Source organism: Tachysurus fulvidraco, chromosome 4 (assembly GCF_022655615.1).
Source record: "Tachysurus fulvidraco isolate hzauxx_2018 chromosome 4, HZAU_PFXX_2.0, whole genome shotgun sequence".
NCBI classification, from domain to species: domain Eukaryota; kingdom Metazoa; phylum Chordata; class Actinopteri; order Siluriformes; family Bagridae; genus Tachysurus; species Tachysurus fulvidraco.
Window position 1 is genome coordinate 11,844,769 of NC_062521.1, and position 12,609 is coordinate 11,857,377.

The window sequence follows — 12,609 nt, forward strand, 5'->3', positions numbered from 1 at the left end:
TGACAAATGTATTATTTACTTTTTATGCCTGTCAAAAAGAAAAATATATTTAAATGGATCTTATTAATCTTATATTTAATATATACATAATATATAATACATATATTGCCCAACCCTAGTTTAGGAAAGAAGCTAGTAAAGTGTGTGTGTTTCTGTCTCTGTCACAGGCAGGTAACTATGAACCTGCCACCCCTGGAATTCAAGCCAGCCCTAATGATTGAGACATTCTGCCTGAATGCAGTGGTACTGGAGAAGTGCATGTCGTCAACCTCATCAGCCAGTGCACTGTCCTTTCATGAGTTGAACCGACGACCTCAGGCCAGCGTCCACTGCCATTTTACGCTGGCATGTCAGGCCATTCGGCAACACGTGGACATGGCTCTGGTCCGCCTCATTCATCAATTCAGTACCATGATTAACAACATCAAAGCCACACAGACAGACATCAAGCTGAGCCGCTACACGGCTGGCTCAGCCTCACCCACGCCTGCATTCAAGACACGCCCACACGGGCATTTCCGCTCCTCAGACTTCAGCCGCAGCTCACGGGGCAGTCTTAACGGTGCCACTCGGATTGGTACACAGAAGAGCAAAAGGACTGTCCCGGGGTCTGCCACAGACACACTGACCAGAAACCGAGAGCCCCGTGGCAGGAGCTCCCTGGCCAGGTCAGAGAGACGCACATCGCGAGTCTCACGCAAGGGGTCACGTGATGCCGCCGATCACATGACCAATCAGATGGACGACTCTGACTCCATTACAGTGTCAGAGCAAAGCGAGCCATCGGCTGAGTGCTGGCAAAACATGTACAAACTATTAAACTTCTACTCACTCATCTCCGATCCAACCGGGATTTTGGAGAAGACCCAGGAGAATATGCTGTCAGGTATGGCAAAGCACTTTTGCATCTGACACCCTTCTGTTCACTACTTGGTTTCAAATGACACGTTTTAACTATTAAAATTATAATAATAGTTCACTTAAGGCACATTCACTTAGAGGCACATTTGATTTCTTATCTTTTATCTCCCCAAGCATGCAACAATTTTGTATCTTATTTTCATAAATGTAATTTATGTTGCGTCTAGTCCAGTTGCTATATTAAGTTGTGTATGTTAACTTGAGAAAAGAACCAGGAATTTCATGTGATGAAGTGGGTTCTTTTTTTTTTTTTTTAGATAAAATTTATTTATTTATTTATTTATTTTTAATAAATATATATTAAATACTTTTTCTTCCTATTAGTTGGTGGGAGGAGCCCAGCAGAGCCTCCTTGTCGGCTGGTGTTTGAGTCAGAAACAGAGACCCCACCAAACAGGACGGGACGTAGACGGAGTTTGGTGAGCTCAGAGCCTCAGCATGTGACACTGATAGTGTTCGGTGTGGGCATGGTGAATCGTACACACCTGGAGGCAGACATTGGAGGATTGACCATGGAGGCAGAGCTAAAGAAAATACATGGAAGCTTCACAATGAAGGAGAAAATGAAGGGTAAATGGCTATAAAAATACTAATGTATTAATAAATTAGTGACCGTACAAATGACTTATTCTGTGAAACCACACACATTTAAAAACATCTGGTTCTCTCCCTAGACATTCTTCATCAGAAAATGACTGAAACATGTGCATCAGCCCATATTGGTGGTGTAAACATCGTGCTTTTGGAGGGCATTACACCAGACATCCAGTCAGTATCAGTTACAGCTTTCTTTCACCACAGTTTTCTCCCCTGAACAATATATTTTCATTTTTGACTTTGAAAGTTTCGACCTAACTGCTAACGTTCTGTATTGATCACCGGTTTCTTACTTATTACGATCTACTTTTTTTTTTCTGATCAATAACTCCATACTTATTAAAACCTACTTTTCCTGACACTTCTGCTCTTATATTGATTAAAAAAAAATTAAACAAATTTTCTGTTATAAAAATGCTATAATGCAGTATTTTCACCTTTGTATTGTTTGATGGCTTCACTTTAGTTTCTTTTGCAATTTTCCTATTATGTAAATTTTGGATCAATTGTCTTGGAAACATTTTTGTAATTCTTAAATTACCTGTCTGGAAACTTCTGTTTTTCTGCCTCTCTCACTGGCAGACTGGAGGATTTCCCAACCTCCCCTACCAGCACAGCCAAGCAAGAGTTTCTGTATGTTTCTGCTGTTCCATTGTATCGCTTACCTATTTTTCCCATAACCATTAATACAACCTGACATAACTTCATAACTAGAATTAATTCATGTCTGTTTAAAAAAAAAAAAAAAAAAAGAGGATCATGCAATTAGTAGCCTGTCTAATACAGCCATCTGTCTAATAGTGTCAGGGTTGGCAGCTAGAATGAGTTGTGAATGGTAGAAAATTCAGCTCACTCTTGTTTCACAGTAAAAAGGTCAGCATTTTGTCCAGTATGTAGTATAAATGACCAAGCGAAAGTAAAATGTTCTCAAATAATTTCTTTTTTTTTTTTGTTAGATAAGACTTTGGTTGTGGTTCAGTTACAGGTATTCTGCTAATGTATAAGTGGTAAAGTATACATACACAAGCTAGGACTATTTACTTTATAAAGTATGTATTGGAAATGCATTAGTTTGCCTCTAGATTGTTAATTTTTAATGGGAGTGTCTTTACTTAATATATATTAAGACTTAAATAATTAGTAATAAGTAAGAGATTTGACATGTCAATGATATAACTATATCCCTTTCAGTCCAGATATTCGAATATTTGAGAAACTCTGGCATATGAGTCCAGGCTTTTTTTTTTTTTGCTAATAACTTTTATTATTTATATTTTATACACTATTAATAGTGTTTAAACCCGCTAAAACAGCTCAGCCATTAAATGCTGAATGATCTATGAATAATGCATGGAATGCTTTAACCTTCACACTTTGTGTTTTCATCATTGTGTACTAACTGACTATTTTCCATCACACATGTAGGACTGTGAAATGCCCATGTTCTCACCTTTCATTTTTTCCTCATTTGCTTCATCATGGTTCTCTGTTGGCAGACAGTAATGATGCATAAACTCCAAAAAATCCATCATCTGTTAATTAAGAGATACAAGCACTAGCTATACATGTATACATTTTTACACCATTAATTACTGATGTGTTTGCTGTGTTTTAGGACTGTGGTGAAGTGCAACATTGCTAAGTCTCAGGCTCTCTACAGTGCACAGCGTGGGCTGAAAACAAACAATGCTGCTGTGTGTAAAGTGGGTGCCATCATGATCAATATCCCACAACACCCTGCAACACTTCATAGCATGATGGTCCGCAGCTCTCACCAGCTCTCCAAACAGATCTCCGACCTCATCCGCCAGCCCTCAAACCCGTGAGTAGAAAGCAACAAGAGAACTCTTACTTCAGTCCACTAGCATCTGTATCACCCTAAATGATCTATTATGATTACATCTACATTATTTCTTTAAATTAATATGGTTAAGTAATATGGACAATGGTTCACTGCGTCTTTACTTTATATTGTTTCATATGCTATTGCTGATATTAATTTAGATCTATTATTATAGCCCACCCCCAAATCGGGAAGAAACGCCTACCCCTCAGCCATCTGATAAAGCCTCAAGTATTAATCAAACTCCAGTGGAGGCCACCGAGTATCCACAGCTGCCTGAAGGACTGGAGAAAAAGCCAATTGTCCTGAAGTTCAGTGCCATGCTGGATGGGATCACTATTGGTGCGGCCCTGTTACCCTCGCTCAAAGCAGAGTACAAGATGGGCAGAATGAAGAGCCATGGGATGACTGGTATGAGCAATGGCATATTCTATCTATATAAATGAATCTATTGCATTTTTCACATTTTCCTTTATGCTCATCAGGCTAGACACTAGTCTAATATTCTGCTTTGGTTTGCAGGTGCACAGACAAGGTTCACGTTTGAGCTTCCCAGTCATAAATTGTGTTTCCAGTCCAAATTGTCCCCAGCCGATGTGACTTCTGTGCCTCCATCAGCCAGTCTTACCCTGCCACCAGTTACCATGTCTGGAGAGTACATCATACAGGAGCATGAGGGCCACAGCGATACAGCCTGGGCCCCTGATGACATGCCAACCAAACACGGCAGTTATCTGCAGGGCAACTATCTGCGTTGTGTGGCTGAGGTGAGCAATTTTCTATGTAAAATGACCATGTGCAGAATGTCTGTCCATAAAAAATTATTATCTATCAAGCTTATTTTGAAATACCAAGTAGTAGATGGGTAAAGCTGTGTGGAGAGAGTATATTATACTGTATGCACATCACATGCACATAGAGATGTATTTTCAGCATTCAGTAAACATGGCACTCAGTATTGTTTTGTTTTTGTTTTTTTGTTTTTTCTTGTTTTTTTATCTGTTAGATCGGCTCATTTGAGCATAGCCTAACCACAGACCTGCTGAATCACCTGGTCTTCCTTCAGAGGGTCTTCATGAAGGAAGTTAACGAGGTCATCCAAAAAGTCTCAGGTACCCCGATGTTATAATCAAGAATAATAAAAAAAAATATGATTAATTGATTTTGAAATTAAATGTTAATCATTGTGTGTGTGTGTGTGTGTGTGTGTGTGTGTGTGTGTGTGTGTGTGTGTGTGTGTGTGTGTGTGCACGCAGGAGTTGAACAGCCCATTCCCTTGTGGAATGAACATGATTTGTTAGCTGATGGGGACAAACCTAAGATCCTTCTCTATTCCCTCAACTTAATGTTTAAGGTAATGTTTTACATTTACTGATCTCTGAAAATCATTGATGGCCATTATTGTTTTTGTTTATTATTTGAATCCAGCACAGAGCTTGTTCAATTGAAATCACTTGACTGACTACATCTATAAGTGTGATCCTGATGAACGACAGTAAAGCATTTGATTAACAGTGATAATGTGACTAACTTTAGGGAATCCAGATGACAGCCACCACTCCTTCTATGAGAGCTGTGAGATTTGAGACTGGTTTGATTGAGCTGGAACTGTCCAATCGAATTCAGTGCAAGTCCACGCCCACCGGAAGCAGCTATCTAAAGCTGTTTGGGAAATGTCAAGTGGATTTGAATCTTGCACTTGGACAGATTGTTAAACACCAGGTTTTCTTCATTTTCACTTGTACTGCTCCAGATATGTACACTTAATTAGTACAATAATTACAACACCTTAATTGCCCTTACTTACTATCTTAGGTCTATGAGGAGGCAGGGTCTGATTTTCATCAAGTGGCATATTTTCGTACACGGATTGGATTGCGCAATGCTCTCCAGGAGGAGATCAGTAGTTGCTCTGAAAAAGAGGCTGTGCTTATCACACTCAATCGGCCAATAGTGTTTGCCCAACCAGTGGCATTTGACAGAGGTAAAACTATGTTTTTTAATTTAATTTCCTGTCCACAAAACTTAAAAATCCAACACTACTATTTATTTATGCAGGCTTTCCACCATAAGCTTGTGGATCCTTCGCTTAACTTTGTGACTTTAACGGTCAACTATTTGCCGATGGATTCACCTATTTGTTCAGCGTTCTTAAATTTCCACTGTTTGTTGAGCTTCTTTCAGTGTTGATTTGTGAACAAATATGTTATGCAGTATAGTGGATGTTAGTCATGGATCAGTTTTTCAAGCTTCAGTAAATGACTAGAAACAAATCCGAGCACGATAGACATTTAGTGTTTGTTAGCCAACTATTAATTAAAGAATTTGGGAGGTGGGGTGGCGTGTTTTTATTAGACACTCTTACATTAAATGTTATTGTGAGCATGTGAAGTAGAACTTGTATTCATTTTCCTGGCTCCTTTTTCACGGTCACATGGTGGCTTTAAAACGATCAAACGATGTTTTTAAAATTCTGTTCAATATGATGGGTTCGATATGTGACATTTTGCACTGTGAATTGCAGCTGTACTGTTCTGGTTAAACTATAAGGCAGCATATGATAACTGGAAGGAGCAGCGGCTGGCATTGAACTCTGATATCCACATGGCCACTAAAGAGGTGGTTGACAAGCTACCTGCGATCCAGCAGACTAGTGTTCAGGCCTTTAGTACACTCTTCCTGCAGCTGACAGTCAATGATTTGGGCATCTGTCTGCCCATCACTAGCACCTCACCGGTAAACCCCGGACACAGCAAACCCTTCACACTTTTCATTTTTGTTCCCTAGATGAAAATGATCATTATTAACGCTTTGCTCGTTTAAATTGTTGTCCTTTAGGCTAATCATAGTTTGGATTTTGACGCTGGCTCAGCATTGGTTCTGACTATAGAAAGCACTCTGATCACAGCCTGCTCGTCTGAGTCTCTGGTCAGTAAAGGACACTTTAAGAACTTCTGTATCAGATTTGCTGAGGGTTTTGAGATGTCATGGGATGACTGGAAGCCTGAAATCAGAGGGGATCTGGTCATCAATGCCTGTGAGTAGCAACACAACAATGCTTTATAATGCAAATGTAAAACAAAAACTGTGAATAGATTAGAATAGATATGAATGAGCTCTTTGTTTTCAGGTGTTGTTCCTGATGGTACATATGAAGTTTGCTCAAGAACTACAGGCCAAGCTTCAGCAGGTAGGCATATTTTATATGTAGATGTGTGTTGCCTGCATTGTTTGCATATAATCTTTCTGAATACAAACTATTTATTGTGCAGAGAGCAACAGTGCAGGAACATGGACACTAAATATTCTGTGGAAGATGTGCGGGATAGACGTGCACATGGACCCCAATATTGGCAAGCGCCTCAACGCCCTGGGTAATACACTCACCTCGCTGACTTTTGAAGAGGACGTAGATGACATCGCAGATCTGAACTCAGAAAACATGGCTGACCTGTCAGATGAGGACGAGGGTGATGATATGTCCCCCACCGTCCACATGGTCAGTACATCAGTTCTTTTGGAACAGCACTAGTGCTGGGTGATGTCACACATGTATTCAGTTCATTTGATGCTTTGATGCTAATCTTCTGCCTCTGTGGTTACAGTGATGTGGGAATCTGTATGAGCTGCACTCTGCATTAGTTTTCTGTGTGCACTATTCAAAACATGGTTCAATGCATTTATGTTTGTGAGAAGTGTGTTTGGTCTATCTGTTTGTGTGGCAATTGTTTACAGTGTGTGGAAGGGGATGGCAGCCCCAGACTCTCATTCAGGAAGCGGTTGGTGAACAGCTTTCTGGGTCTTAACCCTACGCTGTCCCCTCTATCACCTTCATCACCCACTGTGTATCGGGATGCTTCCACTGCAAGCTCAATCAGTCGAGCCAAGTCGAGAAGTGTGCGACTGCCTTCTTCAGCCAGCGCACAAAGAGCTAGACACCCTAGACCCTTTTCATGGGGCTGTGTATGTACTATAGAGTTTTCAGCTAGCTTACTTTCGCTTTGTCTCTCTTGACCTGTCTCACTCTGCATCTTTATCCCCTGCATCTGCGTTGTTCTCGGGTGGAAGATTGTTTGAAATCTAAACTCAATCAGAAACACACGTGGAATGATCATTACAGTCAAATGACTTTGTGGTACCAACTCCATTTTGGACCTGTGGAAATTTTTTGATATTTTTGCTATTTTTGAATTCTCTTCTTAAGTGAAATTCAATGGGCATTGAGGGTGTCCAGACAGTGGAGCTGTAGGGGCAGGTTTGACTTTTCTGGATCTTCTTACTCTTGTCTGACATCTGACCCTTCTCATTCTGACAATTTGGTGACCAATCTTGTTTTGGTTCACCTTTCCCACCAATTTTAGAGGGTCAAAGGGGTATGCTTTAGTGTGAGTGTGTGTGAATGGAGTACACTTCGGGTAATCAGTGTTTGTGGAGTGTGCTGGTGTTTTGATTGTTGTTTGGTGGTTTGATAAGTGTGTGACAAATGCTCCAGCATGCGCCTTATAAGGAGCATTGTGTTCTGCTCTGGGGTTGTGATTTTTGGGTTTGCATTCTTTATGCATGTATGCACTTGAAAGTGGAGCTTTTGATACTTACTTAGTATTGATCATCCTTTTCTTTATCCAGGAGTCCATTGACCCACGGAGACAGGCTGTAATGGGTAATCAGATCATCGATCCCCGAGGGCGGAAATTCACCAAACGCCTGGTGGACATTAGAGAGCTTAATGAGCAAGCCAAAGTCATTGACGACCTTAAGTAAGACATCTACGCAATCAATAAGGCAAACCCACCAGTAATTTTGATGCATAAATGGACACACTCTGTCTTTCTCTCTAAGGAAACTTGGCGCGAGTGAAGGCACAATAAATCAGGAAATTCAGCGCTACCAACAGCTGGAATCTGTTGCAGTAAACGATATCCGCCGTGACGTGCGCAAAAAACTCCGTCGGTCCAGCATGAGGGTGAGGACACCTTCATTAGCCATTACAGTTTGTTCCCGTGTACGCACTCTCAGCAAACAAACAACTATAATCAATGTTTCAGGCTGCATCTCTGAAGGATAAATGGGGTTTGGGATACAAGCCCAGTTACAACCGGTCAAAGAGCATCTCAGCTGCAGGTAGACCAGCCATGAAGAGAATAGAGAGGCAGAGGTATATACACTTTGATATAATATTAGCTTGACCTGGTGAACTTTCATATACATATACAGTATATGTTTTTTGGAAGAATGAACATTTGTGTCTGTTCTGTGTTAGTTCCAGACTTGGAGATGTGGATGATCTGCCGGACATTAAAGTGGAAGCTGCATCTCCAGGGCCAAGGGTTACCTTCAGTATTGACACGGTAGTGTGTATCTGTGTGCCTCTGTGTTTGTGTGTGTGTCTGTGTGCGCACGTGTGTCTCTGTGTGTGCGCGCGTGTCTCTGTGTGCGCGCGTGTCTCTGTGTGCGCGCGTGTCTCTGTGTGCGCGTGTGTCTGTGTTCCCGCGCGTGTCTCTGTGTTCCCGCGTGTGTCTCTGTGTGCGTGTGTGTCTGTGTGTGCGCGCGTGTGTCTGTGTGTGCGCGCGCGTGTCTGTGTGCGCGCGCGTGTCTGTGTGTGCGCGCGTGTGTCTCTGTGTGCTTTCAAGTGTATACTGTACATTATCACTGTGTGCTGTAAAAGATTCTGTCTACATGATTATATCACTTATTAGTATGACACCACATTCCACTGTTTTATTTATATTTATTTATTTATTTTTGTGTTTGTGTTTTTCTCTCCAAATACTCATGTTTCTTCCTCCTGTGATTTTTGTTTATCTATAAATTTACTGACCCCTGTGCATGTGTCATGGACAGAGAGGTTCTTTTTATAATTGTTTTTGTTGTCAGAGCCTTTTCTGCACATGCACAGGAACACACCTAGAATTTTAATTTTCAATTCGTTCTTTATGCATTCATTTATGTTTTAAGATGAGTAATGAGGCCCTGGACACCCTACAAACTTCACTTCTACCCCCCCAGAGTCCAGCTGACTCTGTTTTTAAGGTACTGCCTTGTTGTGGAAATCACTTTACAACCTTAACCAAATCGAAGATCTCTGCATAGTGCAAATGGAGCTGCAGTACATCTGGCCTGGCTTCTGGTTTACTTCTTCCTGTCTGTTACATGACACAAATGTCTTTCTTTTACATTCTCAAATCCACACAGGCAATACATTGTGTTAGTGTCTTCTACATCTCTTCTACATGGCTTCTACAACTCATTTCATATCTGGTGCATCGCTCTCTTATTATATTTGATCATATCATTCTTTTCATCTATCCGTCTTTTCACTGCTTCATCCCTCTCTCCTCCGTTGGGTTGCAAAAGGTGCATGAATTTGGGAAAAGGAAATTTTCTCAGATACTAACATGGTTATTGGAGGTCAACAGATTTACTTACTATTAGTATATATTAGATTCTTAAAACAAGCTTAATGATAGATTGATGATGTAATTATCACAGTGTAATTGAGAATTGAGGCTTGTGCAATATAATATCGGAACATCAGTACAGTCCAGTACACTTTGTTAGATTTCAGGTCTGAAGGCAGAATATGATTAAGTTTACATACAGCAAAATCCGGTAGATGCAAAATAATTGGCTGTGTCCCTTACCAGAACTTACTTTATTGGCCGCTATCATTTGTAGCATTATGGAGAGATTTATAGATAACTGCTGGATCATTGAAAAGACTGGCAAAAATGATTGTGGTCTGTTAGATGAATAGCTAGGTAAGTGGATGAGTAGATGCTCTGACTGTTGACTCTCAATGGTTGTTAAAGTTCCCGGAGGAGACAGAGATGGACTTGTTGTCTGTCGCCGCTGACGATTCCACCCGCATTTATCCATCAAGCACAGTGTTCAGTACACCCAACACACCTGAAGTCTTCTCACCCAGCATTCCCTTCCAGCACGATGACAGTCGTCGTGATGACTTGTCCACCTCTTCGTCTGAGGACTCTGACAAAGAAGAGGAGTTTGACCGTGAGCGAGCACACAGCTACCCTCGCCGTCCAGGGTGAGCTCCATACTCAACAGAGTTTAAAAACATTTAACAAAAAAAATATTAGACTATATTTTATAGCCCAGCTCTGCCTGCAGTCCCAAGCCCAGACCTCTGCTGTTCCATTTTCCTTAAAATTCATAATGCACATGCAATTTCACCAGTGTTCCAACAGTGTCTGAAATAAAGAATCTACAAAAATGTGCTGCATGACGATGTTGCAAAACGATTTCTAAAGTACATTTGAGGTTATATAGTTTCACAGGTATAGGAACGATTTAATATAACTCGATACTTGCAAACTGTGTTTCCCAGAACATCTCAGAAAAAGTCATCGGCATTAGCAGCACTGTTCAGCGAGCGGTGGCCGGCCACGCCTCCTCAGCGTGGAGCAGTGGCTCCGCCCACTGAGCGCAACATTGACTTTGAGCTTGACATACGTGTGGAGATTGACAGTGGCAAATGTGTGTTACATCCAAACACACAGCTGCTAGAGCATGAGGACATTGCAATGCGCAGGTGAATACATTTAAAAGAATGCAGAGGGTGTGTTGGAATTGGTGCCTGTTTTGAAAGCCCTCTCTTTCATACCTGTAGAAGTTGTGATCGAAGCTCACGTAGTCTGGATCAGGAATCTCCTCCAAAGAGGCGGAAGCTGCAGCCCAACTTCACCTCCAGCTCCAGCATGCTGAGTGCTAAGAGAGTTCCTTCCTCTCTCCAAGGCAAGAGCGGTGACATTGAGAACACCATCTTCTACATTCCTGGAGTGGACGTTAAGGTCAGCATCCACACATTCATGCATGTGAATTAATGTTAATGCAAACAGGCACATATTCTAATACAGTCACTTTAAAAGCAAATACTTCTTTTAGGCTAAGGTTTCTGCTTTTTTTTCTAATTTATCTTGAACTCTGTAGCTCATTAGATGTGAACCATGTCTTCACAGCTACATTACAACTCCAAGACCCTAAGGAGTGACTCACCCAACACCTCACGAGGCTCATCGTTACCCCGAACACTCTCCAAAGAGTCCAAGCTGTATGGTATGAGAGACCTGCCTGGCCCTATGGCCACGGCTCCTGGCAAGTCTAACACACTTCTGACCCCTCCTTCCCCTCCTCCCCCTCCTCTTCCCTCAGGTACATATACTTTTTGTTTCGTTCCCATCAATGTTTGCACCAGCCGGGCCTTGTGCATGTACCCTAGCCCAACCTGTTTGCCTGGAGCATGGCAAAGCACATAGTGTTCAGCTAATCTCTGCATTACTTTAGTGCTTCCCTATTTATTTCTCTCCTTTACCAGCGAATGATTTCTTTGACCGTGTCTTTGTGCGTCTTGTTAGTTTTTGAATGGCTCAGTATGCCACATACTACTTCTTTATGATGACATTGCTTTAGATTGAAGTTCTATTCCTTCAGAATAAAATTAGTTTTTAAACAAAGAAGGCCAGTGTCTAATACCCGATTTACTTATATAACTACTGGTTTTGCCAGGTAACAGATTCTTATAAAAGAGGAAACACTTTGACATTTGCTTTTCTCTCAGCGTTTTTTAGTATAATGCCTCAGTAGCCTGTGCTCCACATGATCAGACTGCATGTATGATTTGAAGTCCTTCATAACTGGCTCTGGAATCAAATATCTGCTAAACTGTGTCTGTGTCTCTGTGCCTGCACGTCAGAAAGCATGGGGTCTTTGGCAAGTGCTGAGATGCGGTTCTCAGTATAAGTATAAAAGTCCTTAATGTGTGTCATTTTGTGTAGCTAAAGGCAAGGCAAGTGGTGGTGTGAAGACTGCGAAGTTGTATGCATGGGTGGCCCTGCAGACTCTTCCAGAAGAAATGGTTATTAGCCCATGCCTGTTGGACTTCCTTGAAAAAGCATTGGAGACCATCCCCATTACCCCAGTGGACAGGAACTATACAAGTATGTACATTACATATAACAGTTCAGAATTACATTGCGTACTTTAGTTTATGTAAAGTGTAGTATTCATACTGATCTAAGTAGTATCCAGTTATTGGAAAAATGAATGTATAATGTTTTGTGTGAATAGCAATGAGTGCACCAGAGGAGGACGTTGGCCATTTTGACTCTGTGGATCCACTGGAGGAGTCTCAGGTCTCTCTGGTGTCATCCTCTACCTCCCCATACTCCTCATTCCCTGTGGATGTGGTTGTCTACGTCAGAGTACAGGTAAATACAAGCAAGCAGCTGTCA

The 12,609-nt window shown here is 41.4% G+C and overlaps 1 protein-coding gene across 5 annotated transcripts in view; it reads left to right on the plus strand.

Annotated features, from left to right (window-relative positions):
• kiaa1109 (KIAA1109 ortholog) overlaps positions 1-12,609 on the plus strand; it is a 42,112-nt gene that overhangs the window by 22,164 nt on the left and 7,339 nt on the right. The window contains exons 46-72 of one of the 5 annotated variants that reach the window (XM_047812931.1): positions 168-886; positions 1,246-1,491; positions 1,596-1,689; positions 2,101-2,151; positions 3,134-3,340; positions 3,537-3,772; positions 3,884-4,128; positions 4,368-4,473; positions 4,618-4,715; positions 4,898-5,083; positions 5,177-5,345; positions 5,886-6,097; positions 6,200-6,398; positions 6,492-6,551; positions 6,634-6,860; positions 7,097-7,324; positions 7,988-8,118; positions 8,201-8,324; positions 8,407-8,516; positions 8,622-8,712; positions 9,317-9,391; positions 10,171-10,406; positions 10,707-10,910; positions 10,989-11,169; positions 11,338-11,530; positions 12,154-12,315; positions 12,446-12,585. In XM_047812931.1, the coding sequence (XP_047668887.1) occupies positions 168-886; positions 1,246-1,491; positions 1,596-1,689; positions 2,101-2,151; positions 3,134-3,340; positions 3,537-3,772; positions 3,884-4,128; positions 4,368-4,473; positions 4,618-4,715; positions 4,898-5,083; positions 5,177-5,345; positions 5,886-6,097; positions 6,200-6,398; positions 6,492-6,551; positions 6,634-6,860; positions 7,097-7,324; positions 7,988-8,118; positions 8,201-8,324; positions 8,407-8,516; positions 8,622-8,712; positions 9,317-9,391; positions 10,171-10,406; positions 10,707-10,910; positions 10,989-11,169; positions 11,338-11,530; positions 12,154-12,315; positions 12,446-12,585 (4,930 nt within the window). The remainder of the gene's footprint in view (positions 1-167; positions 887-1,245; positions 1,492-1,595; positions 1,690-2,100; positions 2,152-3,133; positions 3,341-3,536; positions 3,773-3,883; positions 4,129-4,367; positions 4,474-4,617; positions 4,716-4,897; positions 5,084-5,176; positions 5,346-5,885; positions 6,098-6,199; positions 6,399-6,491; positions 6,552-6,633; positions 6,861-7,096; positions 7,325-7,987; positions 8,119-8,200; positions 8,325-8,406; positions 8,517-8,621; positions 8,713-9,316; positions 9,392-10,170; positions 10,407-10,706; positions 10,911-10,988; positions 11,170-11,337; positions 11,531-12,153; positions 12,316-12,445; positions 12,586-12,609) is intronic. The other 4 variants (XM_047812932.1, XM_047812934.1, XM_047812933.1 and 1 more) reach the window with 4 other exon arrangements.